This window comes from Bombina bombina, chromosome 5, assembly GCF_027579735.1.
Source record: "Bombina bombina isolate aBomBom1 chromosome 5, aBomBom1.pri, whole genome shotgun sequence".
NCBI classification, from domain to species: Eukaryota; Metazoa; Chordata; class Amphibia; order Anura; family Bombinatoridae; genus Bombina; species Bombina bombina.
Genome location: NC_069503.1, coordinates 904,449,868 through 904,470,164, shown reverse-complemented (window position 1 = coordinate 904,470,164; position 20,297 = coordinate 904,449,868). Strand labels below are relative to the sequence as shown.

Sequence of the window (20,297 nt, the reverse complement as noted above, 5' to 3'; positions counted from 1 at the left end):
AAATGTGGTGGCAGGCCTTGTAAGTGTTGTGACTATGCTCTAGTTGGGGATAGTTTTATATCCACCAGTACAGGGAAGTCCTATAAAATCAGAGATCGGATTAACTGTTATTCAACTTTTGTCATTTATCTGATAACTTTTGCATGCTGTAATTTTCTATATGTAGGACTTACCTCTAGATTTTTGAAAGACAGGATTAGGGAACATTTATTACCCTTGGAGGCAGAAGTCCCTAAAACCTTGATGACTAAACATTTTGCCAAGCATACTGACAACTTTGACATATTTAGATTTCAGGGTATCGAACAGGTCAAACTAGGCATTAGGGGAGGTGACAGATATTTTCGGCCCTCAGTAGGAAAGAAATCTTCTGGATTTATACCCTTAAAACTGGAACTCTGCAAGGGATCAATAAAATTAGTGATGTGAAACTGTTTATTGATGGAAGCTAGATTTTGCATAGACACGAATACTGTGAAAATAATAGAAATAAAAATAATTGTGTCCTTTTGGTATACATATTTGCAGAAACAATCTCAGTGTATTAACACTATATAATAATGTCTCGCATTTATCTTCTATACAAGTTTATAGGGTAACATTATTTGAGTTATTTCTGGCTTAATGTGTCATCAAATACTAATATTATCATACTCTCTATAGTTATGGGTCAGTTTACATTTAACTCTGATGAGTGAGGAGTTAGTTGTCTCTACTAGTTGGGTGTTAACCTTATTTATGTGAACTTTAGGTTGGTGGACATATTCACGTGAACTATCTCAATGTATTGATGTCTTTTAATAATGTCTTGTATTTATCTTTCATATATGTTAATTATTTTGCATCACTTGAGGTATTGAATGTGTCTATATGTGTCATCTATCAGAAATAACCAACTTTATTTGCTAACGAAACAGTATTGATCAGCATTAGAGTATTATATTCCCTTTTCGATATGTGAATTATATGTTTTTAAGTGTATTTTAGGTTGTTAAGATGTATTTTGTATATAATTATGTTTATATGTACCTATATGTTCAAATTAAGAGGTGATTGTGAATAGGTTAAATTGGTTTAGATACTTCCCATATACTTTTATTGGTTGAAGCAAACACCTCCTTTTGTGATTTAACAGCTGTCAGCACACTTGATTTCCAGCTCTGATGAAGTGCCCTTGAGGCAGGAAATGCGTCAGCTGCAGTACCTGTCTGCTGTGCCCTTATCAGTCTTAACATAATGAATTCAATAAATTGATCTTTTTAACTACTTGAATCTCCCCTGGCTTATTTACACAGAGACCACAACATTGTTGCTTTGTTCCACAAAGTCTCCATTAAACAAGTAGCCAGCAACAAAAATGACATAAAATGGTAGCATTATTATTATTATTATCAGGTATTTGTAGAGCGCTAACAGGTTCCGCAGCACTATGAACATAGGTGGTATATAAAATCAATTACAGGGATCAAATGTGGAGAGGGTCCTGCTGAGAGTTGCACTGTTGTAGTTGGCTCTTATGAAGGTGGACTACAAACAGCTGGGCTCATAGGCTTACATGCTATGGGGTTTAAGGGGATAGCAGTGGAGATAGGAAAGTTAGTGTAGGTTGTATGCGTCCCTGAATAGTAGAGTCTTAAGGGAGCACTTGAAGCTTTTAAAAGCAGGGGAGAGTCTTGTGGAGCAAGGCAGAGAGTTCCATAAGATGGGAGCCAGTCTGGAGAAATCTTGTAAATGGGAATGTGAGGAAGTAACAAGAGAGGAGGAGAGTAGGAGATCATGAATGGAGCGAATGGGTCGGGAGGGAGAGTATCTGGAGACAAGGTCTGAGATGTACGGTGAGCAATGCAATTAAGGGCTTTATAAGTTGAGAGTGAGAATTTTGTGTTTAATCCTGGAGGCAAGAGGAAGCTAGTGAAGGGATTGGCAGAAAGGTGCAGCAGATGAAGAGCAATGTGTAAGAAAGATGAGCCTGGCAGAGGCATTCATTATGGATTGTAAAGGAGCTAGGCGGCAGCTAGGGAGACCAGAGAGGATGGAGTTGCAGTAGTCGAGGCAATAAAGGATGAGAGAGAGGATTAAAAACTTAGTTGTGTCTTGTGTAAGGAAATGTCTGATTTTAGCGATGTTTTTAAGGTGGAAGTGGCAGGCTTTAGCCAAGGACTGAATGTGAGGAGTGAAAGAAAGATCTGAGTCAAGTGTGACCCCAAGACATCGGGCATGTGAGGTTGGGGTAATGATGGAGTTATCAACAGTTATAGAGACATGGGGGGTGTTGAGATTTTGGAAAAAGGGGGAAAATAAGGAGCTCAGTTTTGGAGAGATTTAGCTTGAGGTAGTGAGAGGACATCCAAGATGAGATATGAGAGAGACAGTTAGTGACACGGGTTAGCAAGGAAGGAGATAGTTCTGGTGCAGAGAGGTAGATTTGGGTATTGTCAGCCTACAGATGATAGTGAAACCTATGGGACTTTATTAAGGAACCTAATAAGGAAGTGTAGATTGAGAAGAGAAGGGGACCAAGGACAGAGCCTTGCAGTACCCCAACAGAAAGAGATAACGGGGCAGAGGATGCCCCAGAGAAGGCTACACTAAAGGTACAGTTAGACAGATAGGAAGAGAACCAAGAGAGAGCTGTGTTGCAGATGCCAAAGGATTGGAGGGTTTGGAGAAAAAGAGGGTGGTCGACAGTATCAAAGGCTGCGGACAGATCAAGGAGGATAAGTAGAGAGAAGTGGACTTTGGATTTTGCTGTAAGTAGATCATTGATAACCTTAACAATTGCTGTCTCTGTGGAGTGAAAGGGGCTAAATTCAGATTGAAGTGGATCAAGGAGGGAGTTTAATGTAAGGAAATGGGAAATACGTGCATATATAAGTTTTTCAAGAAGCTTTGAGGCAAGAGGTAGTTGGGAAATAGGGCGGTAGTTGGATGGGGAGGTTGGATCGAGAGAAGGTTTTTTGAGGATAGGTGTGACTAATGCATGTTTAAGAGTTGTGGGAACTATACCAGTGCTGAGGGAGAGGTTGAAGATGTGTGTGAGTATAGGGGTAAGAGTAGAACAGAAAACAACAGTTTTTTGTAAAATAATCAAATAAATTACAAATTACAAACTTGAATTCTTTTAAAACAAAGATACAAACTTGTACAACATATTCAGGTGAAATTAGATGCTATCATAAGGTTTTTACAGAAAGCTACAAACTCACACGTGGCAATACAAATACAAACTCCAGCTCCTGCTGAGAATGTGCAAAACTGCACAGTATATACATATATGCATTTTGTGATTGGCTGATGGCTGTCACATGATACATGATTAACTTTGACATTTTCTAGAAAATATTCAACTGCTCATTTCAAATTCAAAGTAAGTGTCATTGCATTGTCTTTTTATTGTGTATTTGGCAAATATTTTATTTTGTGGTGGTCCTTGAATTGTGTTTTTGAGAAACAATAGAAGGAAAACAAATCAATGCAACTCATATTTCATGTAAGAAAACCATGTAAAAGCTTGTATATTTGTGTGAAAACTACATACATTTTTTTGAGTAAGCCATAAAATACATGTATCTTGATAGCTTGATCCATAGGAACACATATTGTTGTAAATTATGCAAGCATGCACTCACATAGTGAATCCTTTTGAATCTTACCAAGAGAGGGAAAATTGAAGAAGAAATTTTTGGATCAGTAAATTAACCCCTTAACGATATACGTCGTTCAGGGTACGTCTTGCACAAACTGGTCTTTAAAGACCAGCGACGTACCCTGTACGACGTTGGGGTTAAAAGCGGCTGGAAGCGATCCTGATCACTTCCAGCCACTTTCCGGTTTAATGCAGTGATGCCTCGACATTGAGGCATCACTGCAAAAACATTATACCCCATCCAATGCAGAGAGAGCCACTCTGTGGCCCTCTCTGCACCGGACATCGTTGGCCGCAATCGTTGGTGGGTGGGAGCCGGGTGGGCGTCCATCGGTGGATTACAGAGTGCAGAGGTGGGCGGGATCGTGGGCGGGATCGCTGGGGGGGGCGCACAGATGCGCGCATGCACGGGGGAGGCGGGCGGGCGCGTGCACGGGGAGGGAGCGGGTGGGAACCATTACACTATGGAACAGAGTTTGTTTAAATTTAGAGGGAGAGAGGGGGTATACAAAATTTAATTTAGATAATCGAAGTGATCTGGGCGGGGGTGGGGGTTTAGTCTTGGGGGGAAGCTACACTACAGAAAAGTGGGGGGAAAATAAAAAATATATTTTTTTTTGTAAACTGGGTACTGGCAGACAGCTGCCAGTACCCAAGATGGCTCCCAAAAATGTAGAGGGGGAGGGTTAGAGAGCTGTTTGGGGGGGGGTCAGGGAGCTTTGGGGCTAAGGGGATCCTACACAGCAGCATATGTAAATATGCTAAAAAAATAATTAAAAAAAATAAAAGATACCTTTTATTTTAGTACTGGCAGACTTTCTGCCAGTACTTAAGATGGCGGGGACAATTGTGAGGTGGGGGAGGGAAGAGAGCTGTTTGGGAGGGATCAGGGGGTCTGATGTGTTAGGCGGGAGACTGATCTGTACACTAAAGCTAAAATTAACCCTGCAAGTTCCCTACAAGATCCCTAATTAACCCCTTCACTGCTAGACATAAAACACGTGTGGTGCACAGTGGCATTTAGCAGCCTTCTAATTACCAAAAAGCAACACCAAAGCCATATAAGTCTGCTATTTCTGAACAAAGGGGAACCCAGAGAAGCATTTACAACCATTTATGCCATAATTGCACAAGTTGTTTGTAAAAAATTTCTGTGAGAAACCTAAAGTTTGTGAAAAAATTTGTGAAAAATTGATTTTATTTTTTTATTTAATCGCATTTGGCGGTGAAATGGTGGCATGAAATATACCAAAATGGGCCTAGATCAATACTTTGGAATGTCTTCTAAAAATATATATACATATACACGTCAAGGGATATTCAGGTATTCCTGACAGATATCAGGGTTCCAATGTAACTAGCGCTCATTTTAAAAAAAAGTGGTTTTGAAATAGCAAAGTGCTACTTGTATTTATTGCCCTATAACTTGCAAAAAAAGCAAAGAATATGTAAACATTGGGTATTTCTAAACTCAGGACAAAATTTAGAAACTATTTAGCATGGGTGTTTTTTGGTGGTTGTAGATGTGTAACAGATTTTGGGGGTCAAAGTTAGAAAAAGTGTGTTTTTTCCATTTTTTCCTCATATTTTATAATATTTTTAATAATAAATTATAAGATATGATGAAAATAATGGTATATTTAGAAAGTCCATTTAGTGGCGAGAAAAACGGTATATAATATGTGTGGGTACAGTAAATGAGTAAGAGGAAAATTACAGCTAAACACAAACACTGCAGAAATGTAAAAATAGCCCTGGTCTTTAAGGGAAAGAAATTGAAAAATGTCCTTGGTCCTTAAGGGGTTAAAAACCTGAGTAAAGGTCTCTATCATATTTGTGCATAACTCAACAAATGGAGATACATAAATATACAATTTGGATATTGAAAATCATAATTAATTAAATATATGACAGAAATAATATAATATTAGTGTAGGTTGCAAACTAAAATATGACAAATAAGCCATATTGAATATCTATTGTTTACACTTAGTTATAGTCATATATTCACTAACACATAAAAAAGAACAAACTTTAATGCCAGAATTCAGAAAATGGGGCGGATTTATCAAAGCTTCAACTGTGAATGCGCTGGAAGTCTGCGTCAAATTAGACGCAAAGTTGATCCACCCTAGTTAACACAGCGTCAATGTTAAAATATTTGACATAATATATGCTCCCGCGAGATCAATCCGAAGCAAATTGTTGCTTGTGTTATTCAAGCGTAATACAGATCATTCACATTCGACTCTATTCAAGCGTATTACATTAATTTATGTGAAAATATCATATATCAGATTTTGTGTATAAAATAGAAATAGAAAAATAACTTTCTATGAAATATTGTTTGTTCGGGTAAGATTAGCTTTAGAAAAATTTGCTTCTTCATGGACAGTAATGAAATGGTTTAAATAAAGTTTGAAAAAACAGAAAAAACTGTCTTCATTTGGACATTCAGGGTAGATCATTTGAAAAATATGGATATCCGCGACATTGGTGACTATTATTTATCAACAGTCCGAGGCTAATTGTGCCTGACTTGACGCGCATGTTTTTGACAGACTTTTTGATAAATAAGGCCATCAAATGTAGATTTGCGCCAGCGATGTATGGTGAAAGTATAGCACATTGTGAATGCCTTGAGATTAACGCCATGTTAAATCGGCCCCTATGCCTCTAAAAAGCATTGATTTAATGGGAATTAGACACTCACTGTACCATCTTCAGTGCTTCATTGAAGCAAATAAATTGAAAAAGACTACACCTTTTATGTAAGATCTTTTCTTTCAACCCAACAGTTTCTCCTCTGTGACTACAGTGGTTAACTACTATTTTAAAACATATTTATGTATATTTTCTTTATGAATTTTGTCAAGAAAATGGATTTCATGGGGTAACGTACTCTTAGGTTGGTTTGGAAAAAATATCCTCTAATTTCCAGGTATATATTGTGTTTTAATGATGATTTATGAAAACTGGAAAAAAATACTTAATGCCCATGGGTCATTAGCAATTTAAATACAACATCATCATAACTTTAATACTGTTGTTTGGTTTATATGAGTTTAGTATTTGGACAATAGTTATGCAGAAGAGTAACATCACATTTTGCAGTTACCTTAATAATTAGCTAATTATTTGTATGTAACAGTCATATTTGTTTTTGAAAACTGGCTAGTATATAGTTTTAGATACTGACTTGACTGAATGGCTGGAAGACAGACAAAGTGTGGAAAAAATAAAATCAACTTTGTTCGCTTATATAACCCTTAGCACAGTGGAATCTGTTGGTACTCTACTAACAAAAGATGGTGAGAATAATAATAATACTGTTAGTATGTTCTAGAGAGAAAGTTGGATTTTTTGCTAATAAAATCTTATTTTATTGTAGGTAAAGTAGAATTTTAAGAACTAAATTGTGCATCCAAACAGTTTTTTGTGTTTGGTTTAAGTTCAACTTTCTGTTGAATTTATATGACAAAGAAATCTTATTTGTTAACACATTTCACCCATGTATGTGACATATCAATTAGTTAACAAAATAATGTACACCTGTAAACTCGACAAGTTGGTTTATTGTTAGCTTTAGAGCAATGTCTGTCATAAGTACAAAGGGAATTTTCAATTTAGAAAAGAATATACAGTATAAAGACCAATTTTAAATAAAGTCTTTTATTTTTCTAGCATGTTGTGCTTTAAAAATAACTCTATGATATAAAATATTAGTTGCCTTGAAGCATGCAATTTTTATGTTTTCCTTCTAGGGAAAAATCTTTCTTGCACATTTCTGTATTTATTTATTTCATACTATTTATCATTGCCTAATAGGTACTCCCTATTGGTGCTTATATGATTATTGGCTTATAGGTTCAAATGGCCATTTTTTATTTTTTTTTCATTAAACAGTTTTTTTTTTTTTTTTTTTATAAATTAGAATAACATAACATGGAATGCAACATTGCCAATCCAACATGGATTGTTTACAAACATCAGGTACAGACCGAAAAATACAGTAGCTGTGATAGCGAATCATACAAAAAGTACATTGGTAATGCAATACCTAGAAAAAATATAAATCTGTAAATCTATAAATCTAAAAATCTAAGCCTCGGCAGATCGTGTCCCCAACACCCCAACAATGGGGGTAGTACTAGATATAATATATACACTGCAGCTATGATTGTAGTGTAACTATTCTCTCTGCTCCCATATGTATAGTATATCTGCAATGCAGTCTTGCTTGCCCATGTAAGTGTAGTACACTTTTTCTAAAGACAGTACATGATTCATTTCTCTTACCCACATTAAGAAATCAGGAATTTGGTGTTTCTTCCAATACCTTGGAATTAGGCGCTTGGCACAATTTAACATGGATTGCAGTAATTTCTTCCTATATCTACACTGGATTTTAGGTCTGTCATTCAAAAGGACTATGGTGGGAGATAGTGTTATAAGGTAGTGTTAATACATTCATTTATAGCCTGCCAGTAGTTTTGTATTAGTGGACAGGACCACCAAATGTGAGATAGAGTGCCACGCTCCCCACAGTCTCCAACATAAGGGGGAAGAGTTAGGGAATATGCTGTGTAAGCGATGAGGGGTCAGATACCAACGAGAAAGCAACTTGTAATTCATCTCAACAATTGTCAATGACAACGATGACTTTTAAATTTCTGTAAAAATGTGGTTCCAGTTGGTTTCTGGTATATTGATATCTAATTCTTTTTCCCATTTAGATATATATGAAGCTTTTTTAGAAGGGAAAGAGCCCCGTAATATCTTGTAAATGATAGAAATGTGGGCTTTACTTATAGCGGGCGAGGCACAGAGATTCTCAAAGGGGGTGAGGGTTCTAGTGAGGGCAGCTTTGTGGGGGTTGGAAGTGATAGCATGTCTAGTTTGTAAATAGGGAAACCATAGGTGAAATGGGGGGCCTAGTAATTGAGAGAGTTCTGCTTGTGGGCGAATCAGTCCTTTATTAAGAAGTAGGTGTATCACGATGTTAGTGGGAGATCCCTCTATTGTTGGCGTGGGTATGCTGCCAGACTGCATAACTAGGGGGTTGTTCAAGAGAGGAGTAAGGGGCGATGGTAAGCTCGATATCTTTTTGTCTATTGTCAGTATTTTATCCCAAGTTCGCAACGTAGCTGTCACAAAGTGGTTAGTATAAATGGAGGCTGGTCTGTGTTTGGGTGTTGTCCAGCACATGTCGCCCAGATTGTGATTTCCAGTAAGATAGTTTTCAATCTGTACCCAGGGTTTGTTTGGTTTTGCGTGTTTCCATGCTGTAATACGTGCAGCATGAGTTGCATGGTAGTAAGTAGTTAGGTCAGGGGCGCCCAGGCCACCATCCTCCTTGCTTAGGTACAAAGTATGCTTGGAGACTCTCATCCTTTTCTGCACCCAGATAAAGGATTCAAAGAGTTTTTGCTGTTTAGCTAAGTATAAAGTGGGGAGCTCTAGTGGGAGAGTCTGGAATAAGTAGAGGTATTTAGGGAGAAGTGTCATTTTAATTGCGTTGATACGCCCTAGCCAGGAGAGGTGTCCCTGTTTCTGCCAAGTTTCAAGAGTGGCCCTAACCTGTTCCTGAAGAGGAATATAGTTAAGGTTGAATAGTTCTGTAAGTTTGGATGAGATATCTATTCCCAAGTAGCGTAATTTGTCATTTATCTGAAAAGTAGTGTGGGTCTTTATATTGCGGAGGTCGTCCTCGGTCAGGTTTAGGGGCATTAGTGTGGACTTTTCCATGTTGCTAGAAAAATTGGAGATTTTTTTATAGGATACTAATTCGGAGAGAAGGGCCTGTAGGGAGATAGCTGGAGAGCGGACAGTGAATATAATATCGTCTGCATAGAGCAGGCATTTCTAGTGGGCTGAGCCGAAAGTAATGCCCTGTATGTTATCATTATTTCTAACTCTCGAAGCGAGGACCTCCACCGCCAAAGCTAAAAGCAGTGGAGACAAGGGACATCCCTGCCGGGTGCCATTACATATTGGGATTGTTTGGGACAAAGTGCAGTTAACATTAACTCTAGCAGAAGGGTTATTGTATAGGGCTTGTATTCGTGTGATTAGGGTGTTGGAAAACCCGAACCTTGACAGGGCGGACCACAGAAATTCCCAGTCCACCCTGTCAAAGGCCTTCTCGTCATCCGTCGATAGTAAAATCAGGGGGGTCTTATGTGTATTGGCAGTATGGATGGTTTGCAAGACTCTAATGGAGTTGTCCTTGGCCTCTCTCTCAGGAATAAAGCCAACTTGGTCAGTATGGATGAGGGAGGGGAGAACTTTGTTGATTCTTGATGCCAACAATTTCGCATATAATTTGATGTCGATATTTATTAATGAAATTGGCCGATAGTTAGATAATTGCTCTATATTCTTACCCAGTTTCGGTATAACCGAAATGGTCGCTTCTAGCAATGTTTTTGAAAAATGGCCACCATTACCTATAGAATTATATAGTGATAAGAGGTGGGGGCCTAGCAATGTTTTAAATAGGTGATAAAACTTTGGGGTGAAGCCATCAGGGCCTGGGGCTTTACCCTGTGGAAGGTTTTTGATGGCAATTAACAACTCCTGCTGGGTGAACTGGGGATATAAAGAAGCACTTTCCTCCTCAGAGAGGGATGGTAATTGGGACTCTGATAGATAATCTAGCAATAGCTGGTGTTTTGTGTTTGTATTGGGGGGTGCAAGATTATACAAAGAGGTGTAATATTTTGCAAACTGGTTAGTTATATCTCCACTAGTTGTGAAAGAGTTTCCCGAGGCATCAGATATTTTAGCTATGAAAGTCTTATAACGTTTCTTTTTGAGGGAGCGAGCCATGAGGCGGCCTGCCTTATTGCTCTCTATAAAAAATTTTGATTTTTGCGTGAGAGCTCTGAGGTGTACATTTGTAACCAGGTACTGGTTAAGTGCTTCCCTAGCTTGTTGTGAGGCTGCCAGGAGTTGTTGAGATTTGGGGGTTTGTTTAAGTGCCTTCTCACTGCTATGAAAGTCTTTTGTTAACTTCAAATATTGTGCCGCTTTTTGTTTTCTTAATTTGTGAGTGTGGCTTATTATTAGTCCCCTTATGTAGCATTTATATGCTTCCCAATTATTTGCGGGGGAGGTGACAGAGGGAATATTAATGGAAAAGAATTCCTCAGTCTTCTCTGTAATGTCAGAGGTTATTAATGGGTCTGAGAAAATATGGTAGTTGAGTTTCCAGTGTTGGAGGTGTAGAGGTTTAGGGGACCATTTAAATGTGGAGCATACCATACTATGGTCAGACCATGTAGTGTGATATAACCTGGAGTCAGAAAGGGACGTCAGTATATTTTGGTCACAAAGGATATAGTCTAACCGGGTGTAGAAGCGCTGTGGGCTGGAAAAAAATGTATAATCCCTAGTTGAAGGGTGTGTGATTCTCCAGGTATCCATGAGGGGGATGGTATTAATTGCCTGGCTATTAGCTTTTATTTGGACGTTTCGCAAGTAAGACCTACCTGTAGAGGTGTCAAGTGTAGGCGAGAAAGGAAAATTGAAGTCCCCCCCTAGTAAGATTGGTCCCTTGACTATGTCTAATATTAGATTAGTGACTTTGCGAAAAAAGGGAGGTGAGGGGCGATTAGGGGCATAGATGTTGGCAATTGTTATCGGTCTTCCGTAGTATAACCCCACTAGGATTAATATCCTGCCGTCATGGTCTTGAGTTTTCTGTAACAATTTAAAGGAAGTCCCTTTTCTAAAGAAAATGCCTACTCCGTTATGTCTAGTCGGGCCAGAGCTTAAAAAATGCTGGTCAAAGTAAAATTGGGACAAGGTAGGCTCGTGATTTCGTTTAAAGTGTGTTTCTTGGATCATTACAACGTCCAAGCGCTTTTTCATAGAAGTTGTGGAGGGCTATGGATCGTTTTTGAGGGGCCAAAAAGCCTTTAACGTTTTGTGAGGCTATACTGAACATACTCATTTGACTAGTCGGGGTGTGTGAATCCATGTTTGTCTAGGTGTTACAAAGGTGTTATGAGGGAGTAGTGTGTTAAGATGTTGTGTGAGCAAACCACCGAGGCTAATTATCAGTATTATCAGTCTACACCAAACTTTAACACTGTAAAACGGGAACAAAGAAAGAAAAGAGGGGAAGAGGAAAGAGGAGAGTGGAAAAAGGGAAAAGAATAGGGGAAAGAAGGGAGAAAAAAAAAAGGTAAAGAAGAGAGGAAATAGGAAAAGAAAGGAAAGCGTATCTATGCCCTCTCTTCCAGGAGAAGAAGGGTTAAAGGAAAGAGAAAAACTGACAGAGGAGGAAAGATCGGCTCGGCGGAGCTCTAACCAAGAGGCATTTAACATAAAGAATATTACCTCAAACATTTCCAGAGTATAAACAAATAACTAGTTTGACAGCATTTCAAACAGTGAAATCAAAACTGCAATGATCTTGTGTTAACATATTCTTATTGTGACCCCTATTAGTATATGATAGTGATCTAAAATGTCCCATTAGGGCTAGGGCCCATTTCTTAGGCAGTTATATATCATTGAATCTATGCATTGATTTAAACTAGGAAAGCTAGCAAAAGATAAGTGAAAGAACAGAGAACAAAAAATACTATTCTAAAGCATAAAACATTAATGTAAACAGTTGCATGTAACAGGGTTACCATCCTTTTCTGAGGGCTGGCTCTTCATCGTTTAAGAGAACAAAGAGAGTGTCCAGATATTGAGAACTTACAGTCACCAATAGATACAGACTATGGGTCAAGTGTTTTCTAGTTGATTAGGTGGTTCTACACATTGCTTTTTCTTGCCTTGCTTGTTGACCACCTCGGACCACATTCTCCTCTGCGGCCTAGGAGGTGCTAGGCTTTCTTTCACCAGTGGAGTAGTAGCCGTTTCTGGGCCAGGAATATCAAGTCTACCACAGAAGTCGGTAATCGCGAAGGGGCTTGTGCACTCAAAGCGCTTGCCGTTCTTAACCACCTGTAGGGAGACAGGGAAGCCCCATCTGTAAGGGATCTTCAGAGACCGAAGGTGGGCGGTAAAGAAGGCGTATTCTCTTCTCATTTGAAGCGTTTTTACTGAAAGGTCTTGGTATATCTGGATTTTAGATCCCAGAAACATGAATGCACAGTGTTCTCTTGCCATCTGGAATATCTTCTCCCGATCTCTATAAGTTTGGAAGCAGACAATGATATCCCTGAGAGGTTGGTTATCGGAGGCTTTGGGACATAAAGCACGATGAGCCCTCTCCAGGGGGATATTTTCTATTATTCTTTGGCACGCAATCGCCAGAGATTGAAACATGTTCTGCAGCTGGTCAGGTATATCCTCGCCTTTTATTGTCTCTGGGACCCCTCTAATCCTGAGGTTGTTCCGGCGCGCCCGGTTTTCAATGTCGTCAATTTTATTTTCTAAATCGACAATTTGCTTTTGCTGCGATTCAATTGAGTGAGACATAGAGGACATTTCCTTTACTAGCTCTTCCCTATCGTCCTCCAAGGTCTCAACACAAAAGCCAAGTTCATTTAAATCTCTTTTAAGCTCAGCACATTCAGACTTGATGCAGGACTTAACTTGATTTATTAGGGCTTCCATGGCTTTGAGTCTCACTGGGCCGTCGGGGGTCTGTTGTGCAGGGTCTGGGGAGAAAGTGTGGTCTGGAGGGGTGCCCGGGAAGTCTGATAATGATTCATCTTCACTTCCCATGTGGAGTGCGTCTGCTTTTTTCTTTTTCTTTTTGTCTGTGTTCTTGAAAAAGGTGCTCACAGTGGCAGCAGTATTAATGGATTTGATATTTTTGTCCGCTTTTGTGTTCTTTTTCTGCGCCATATTAGGATCAGGGGAACAGATTATTTAACCCAGTAGAATGGGCCTATATTGTATTTATGGTGGCTAGTGTCCAGTTTCTGATGTCTTAGAGCAAGACCAATGTGGCTTAAACAAGATGTGCACCTCTATAGCTAGTTTTAGCAAGTTAAAGAGTTCATTCTGTGCTTAGTAAGCAAGCCTCGTAGGTGGATAGAGACCGGGTAGTATGATGGCCAGCCTTCCATGTGATTCAGTATGGCATTTATTTTGGATGCATAGGGGCTTGCTGTCTAAGGCTAGGATAGCGTTTACATATTCTGCTTGTTATGCAGGGTTCAGGTTTACAGTTTAAAAAGTCACTACATATGTCCTGGGATTCTGTAACGCTATATTTGAGATTTTATTGTGCTTTCCCCTCAATGACCATATTGTGCTGTGCTGCGCTTGCAGGATCTCTTACCCCCAAGATGTCGGATGTCGGGAGGATGTCTCTCACTCAAGTCGCTAGAGTCTGGGGACCGTTGACACTAAGTCAGGCACCGGAATTGAGGATGCAGCTGTATGCCCTGATAATCTATGGGCGTTGTCTCCACTTGTGGGGATTGCTCTGTTCTTTCGTTCTGGTATCCGATCACTCTAGACAGGTCATATGCACGGCCTAGGCCACTGATCGATGCCGCTAAGTTGTAAGCTCTAATATGCAGCCAAACCCCTACAATCAGCTCCCCAGTTGTTCACATGCTGCCAGGAACTGTTTTTAGGGCTCTAGAGATGCGTGAGGATAGCTAAAAGGTAGGCTCCGTCACCGCCGATGCTGGAGCTCTAGTGAAGTGCGGCCATCACCGACGGCTGCACACTCCGCCCCTTGTGAAGTATTATTTTTTTTGTTTTGTTTTTTGTTTCGCTTTTCTCTATTTTTGTATCCAGCAAGAGCTGCACAGGAAGTCTCAAATGGCCATTTTGCCTATCAGCCAATAAGCTTTTGTAGGAATTAGCTATCAGCTAATGAGCATTAGTAGAAAGTGCACAACTGTTAGTGAAGTTTAAACAGTACCAGTAACAGTAAAAAATAATTCAATGTTTAAAATTGTTGTTCTTTTATATGAATCATAGAAAAAATTTAGTTCATTCTTCCTTTAGTATGGCTCTATATTTTAACCTTATTCAAATTCTGAAGTTTTTAAATGAATTACATAAAGGTATTATTGAATAGCTTCATATCACATGTTGAGTATTATATGTTGATACATTTTAAAATAATCCTCTAATGAATTTCACACAGAGTTTCTGTAACAAAAAGAAAAATGTGTAGCAGCAATTGTGTTCTTGCAAATTCTCTTCAGTTATTATTAGGAAAGGGCATGCTTTATGGATGGATGGTATGGAACACTAAACTAAATAAATGTCATCTCTCCCTGCTGTAATCTGCTGTGACACTCCTATTTATTTTAATTTATGAATCAGTATTAAGAAATACATTGTTTTAATAAGATAAGACATTAGAATACATCATTATGCATTTTGTAACTAATCTACTATTTGCTTTCTCCCATGAGAAACTGCAATTTATTTAGTACTTCATTAGGCCCAGCAGCGATATCTATACACAGAACAGCGACTGATCCATTTTGTTTTGTAACAGATTGTGGATGAAAGGAAACCATTCATTTCTTGCTTGCTTGCTATAATTACTAGTGTACTAATTACACCAAATCACTGACATGTGAGTTCAATGAGTATCACAACAGAACTACTATAGCACGACCAGTACAATTATTGATAATTTGTTCTCGTCATTTCATCTTTTGACATTTAAAGAGTTTTTAACAAAATGTTTACTACTATTTTATTTGCAGTTTGACGGAGAGAACATGTATATGAGCTTGACGGAGCCAAACCAAGACTACGTGCCAACAAGCCAGGTGGGTTAATTAATCTTCTATGCCTTGTTTCAAATTGTAATTAAACAAATTCAAAGAGCTGCATTGCAAATGAGTGGCACTATCAATAACTGCCGCAATCAGGAATTATCATAATTTATCAACAAAGTATTTAAGCCTTTTTGCCACTTAATGAGATAGGGCTGCTAAAAAAAATATAACAGAGCTGGCATTTGCTGAAAAATACAGCCATGTTCCCACTTCAGCATGTAAGCAGCTGTTTTGCCAGCATGATACTTCTTAAACAGTTGTTTTACCTTTAGGAATAAACTCTTTACAGGTGCTGGTTATTTGGATTTGTAACAGCAGACAAGTTAATCATTATAAGCTGCACATGTCACAAAATGTTTTAATTAGAAACAAGAAGCAAGCTGTATTTTCTGTACACATTTTGTAGATAAAGTTATTATTTGGCAATCACATTGTACTAAAACAAATCAGTAGGATACGACTATTACAAAATATGCACAAAAATTTTAGTGAGCGCTTTAATGGGTGTAACAGAATTACCAGGCATAGGTATGCAACGGGACATGATAAAAATAATAACATTTGTTGTATTGTGAATTTTTATAGATTATACACAACATAAATAGAAAGAAAAAAATTCTACCATAGGTAGCTAAATACAACAATAAAACTGTTTTTGAGTAAAAATAAATAATAACAAAAACATTGTTTGCTTCTGGAGTTAGATGTTTTAGAACACTGATGTGGCTACGGTGTGTAGTGTTGTTACATTTCTTAAAATACTGGCCATGCTTATTAGCATACATTTGCCTCAATGATTATACAGCATTACTTAGAATCTAAATCTGCTACCACTGGTTTAAATGATCATTTGTTTAAAATTAGGTTCCAACACACTTTTATTGTAATGGAGTCTTTATTTCTGCAGTTATTGTTTATTATCTACATTGACTTGAAAATACTGGCCATGTCAGTATGACAGCTTGAACTGTATGGGTAGCTCAGATCTAAGGAATAGAAATCGTATTGTAAATTGCAAAAGAACTCATTCATCTACTGTGGAAGAAGCAAATCAAAAGGGGAAACTTTAAGTGTTTTTTCTTACAAAGGTACTTAACTCAGGATTCTCACATGTAGTGTTGGGGTCAAGTGCTTCTACTACTGTCACATAGGTGTACTTAACCTGTGTCTGACTGAAGCACTTATGGATTAAGCCTTTTAAAGGGATATTACAGTCAAAATGAAAATGCATATCAGTAAATTTCAACTTGATAAGAGGGATTTTGTAGTACACATATATTATCCAAAATTCTTCAAGTAAAATTCATATCTGTATCTTTTACTGTGCATGCAACATATGGAGCATCAACGATATGCCACGTGGACCTACATTGACAGCTTTCACCATGTTAGAGATCTGGTACTGATGTGTTTCTTTGTGGTTACCCAATTCGCTGCAAATACACTATGGCCTATCTCCTAAAGAATAGGTGAAAAAATGAAGTGGCACTCTCAAGGGGAAAAACAGGATTTATTAAGTATAACTATAGAAATGACAGGGGTCTCTTAGAAATCTACTGGTGCTACCCACTCCAATGAATACAGTATAAGGGTAAAGAGCTAGGAAAGTGAGCTATAGGGTTCAACCATTTCTAAAACTTATAGCTTTATTTCAACAGATTAAAATCTATTTAAATTGTACAAAAAAATTACATTTATATCACAACAGCAATGAAAACCACCTTAAATTCTGGGGACAGAAACAGATAAGTCCAGGTATTAGAGGCGGTGAGCCTACAAATTCATTGCTACAGGCAGAAACCAAATGGATATATTCTTTGAATAGCATACACCCAAGAGGGATGAATGAAAACCACAACTATTGGGTGTTTTTGTAAGATATAAAAAATATACATGAGGCAATATATTGAAAACTAAGCAAAACACTCCTGCTATTACATTTATCTATGGGTAGTATGCAGACAACATGGTCAAGCCTTTATTTGTGATAAAAAGTTAGCCACAGTAGGTTAAAACATTTAAAACTTATTGCATTTTAAACTTATTTTTCCCCCATTCATTTCATTGGAGGTGGTAGGTGCTAACCTGATTGGTCGGCAATTTTCAATACCACACGACCTGAATGGGAACTGAAAAAACCTGATCTTTCATAGTATTAATGGAAACGGTAGGCACTTATCTGATTGGTCGCCATGATTTACGTCTAGTCATACCTGATAGAGAACTGCTGCTTAGAACCGTTATAACTTTGAACGCTGGGTTTTTTAAAGTGGTGACCAATCGGAGACAAGCAGATGTTCTCTGATTGGGCCGCCACTTTATTTAAAAAGGTTTTTTAGTTAATTCAGTCTTTATTTTGTTTGAAAAAGCCACATATATGGGCCGAAACACATCACCTAGACTCAAAAGTCCTGTTTAACTTCTTCTTGCACTGTTGGAGGTGTGTGAGGGGTATCCCTACCCGACGCCGTGGTATTGAGTTATCGGCCGGGAATTTTGGGGGTATTTTCCTCTTGCATCTGCCTGCAGTTTTTTTTACCTTCAGCCCTGCTGGTTCTTCTCCTAATCCTGAGAAGGAATCCTCCTAAACAAGACCATTTTTGCCAACTGGGGGAGAGAAGTCACAGCTCTTTTTGGACTGAGTAGGTATGGCTATATACTATATCCTATTTTTTCTTACACTTTTTTGGTACAATTTAAATAGATTTTAATCTGTTGAAATAAAGCTAAAAGTTTTAGAAATGGTTGCACCCTATAGCTCCCTTTCCTAGCTCTTTACCCTTATACTATCTCCTAAAGATCCATGTGCAGATCTTTATATCATTTGGGCATGTAGGTACATTAACAAAGTGCTTAAATCCCATGCCAGTTTGATGTGTATACAGGAGTAGACAGTCCTTAACCAGTTAAAACATAGTTATGGTATCTCCACATAACCATATTGCTGAACTTAAACAATACTTTAATTCAGTTTGTTTGAAGTTATTGTATTCCAAAATTCTTAGATTACTGCTCTCTAACCATCATCTCAGTTTGATTACACAAGAGTTAAGTAATACTTAGTTGGAATAATATTGTTGGTTCTCAATATTAATTTTCAGATATTGATTGTCAGTATAATTAGTAAGCACTCAATAAGCACTAAATATTTTCAAGCTTGAAGATCAGTCTCAAACCTCTAATATGCTTTATGTTATTGGGATAGCAACACATTACAACAACCTGCCATCACATCTAAGCCTTACGTTTCCAAGATGTCTGCAAGTCCTTTAAATCATGGACAAGTGTCCTAGTGTTCCTTTTTTGTTAGACGTGCTTTCCTTCTAAATCTTATAACATAGTTATATCATACCATAAACTGAATTTATTATTTGTTATTTTTTGTGTGTACAATTTGATAATCATACTAGATAACATAGTGCTATCATTTTTACTTATTGTTTTTGTTCCTCTTCAGTATTGTGTTACTTGTTATTTTTAAAATATATACACAATTTTAAAAATATTGCATTTAGTTAATTGAAAGGTTATCCATGTACTTAAGGAAATTTTGTAGTGTGAAAAATGAATAAGTAATATTAGCAATGATCTTAGCCCCAGCAACGATGAGTTTATGCCACTCTATATGTCAGATTTATAAAAGCCTCAGATTTGGAGAAGGTCAAGAATGATATCAACATGTTACATAAAAAAGCAGTAAAAAAACTACATGTAGAGAGAGAGTCAGACGCTTTTCATCTCATGTCTTCATCTGTGACCTAATGAGAGTGCGCTTCCATAAGCTCCAATGGGAACATGTTCTCATGCCATGAAACACAGCAAAGTATATAGCGCAGGGGACAATTCACGCAGCATTGGGCAGCAAAGTATATATATATTTATTTGTTTATTTGTGTATATACACATATTAACACATAAATATATATGTATATAAGCATATACATATATATTGAAAGTAAAAACACAGTCTCCATAGACTTCAATGTAACCATTTTTTTTTTAACACCACACATCCACTTTTTTAACCCTTATAACAGCTTTGTTATAAGATGCTCATATTTTTTATTTTAAGACAGGAACTGTCCACTTTATTTTGGGGGCAATAGGTGCACATGTTTTTAATTAACCAGAGACCTGACCTCTAGTCCATTGCACTAAGCGCAAATGGCTCACGCAAGCTCAAGACACTTGTAATGGCTGGTTATTTAAAGTGTGCCTGTAAACAGGCAAATTTGCATGTTTATGGGTGCACATTAAAATAATACTCCACTTGTAATCTAGTCCTATGTAATTTAGTCCTGCACATTCTTGAATGTGTTTCTGTATGGTATAAGTATCCTGGTACAGCTCTATTTGATATAACTAGTATCAAATTACATGTACCACAAAAGGAATATAATTTAATGACCTATCTATCTATTTATCTATCTAGGTTTACAGAATATGATCTTAGTCTCCTACCTTCATGTTTTTCTTCTCATTGTATGAGATCAACAAACAACAACTTGAGTACACAGGAGATTTTGGCTTCCAATTTTGTTACACTGAATATGGTTCTGGCCAGATGCATGGGCTCTTCTTAGTTACTATTACTTGGCTCTAAAAAATAATTTATTAATTCTCCATTATGCACTTGTGTACATAATGCTTGGATTCAGTTTAGGGAATCTTGTGCTCTGAAGCTATTGTTGAGGGCTCTATACAAAAGACAAATATATGAATGGGCAGCAGTATTTTACTATGTTTTAAGATTATTTTGAATTTAGTATGTGGTGATGACTTTTGAGAATCTAAACTATACAACAAGTAGGCAACAAAAATAGCCATTAAATGTTTCAGTACGACTAATTGCCGCAACAATGGTCACTCATAAAAAGTTTACAAATTTGGGAAAAAACAAAGCAAGCTTATACACCTAGCATTAATTA

The 20,297-nt window shown here is 37.6% G+C and overlaps 1 protein-coding gene across 1 annotated transcript in view; it reads left to right on the top strand.

The window, feature by feature from the left end:
- The window catches only part of TOX (thymocyte selection associated high mobility group box), a 505,432-nt gene that overhangs the window by 191,318 nt on the left and 293,817 nt on the right, over positions 1 to 20,297 (top strand). Inside the window, exon 2 of the mRNA XM_053715064.1 lies at positions 15,295 to 15,360. Coding sequence (XP_053571039.1) covers positions 15,295 to 15,360 — 66 coding nt within the window. The remainder of the gene's footprint in view (positions 1 to 15,294; positions 15,361 to 20,297) is intronic.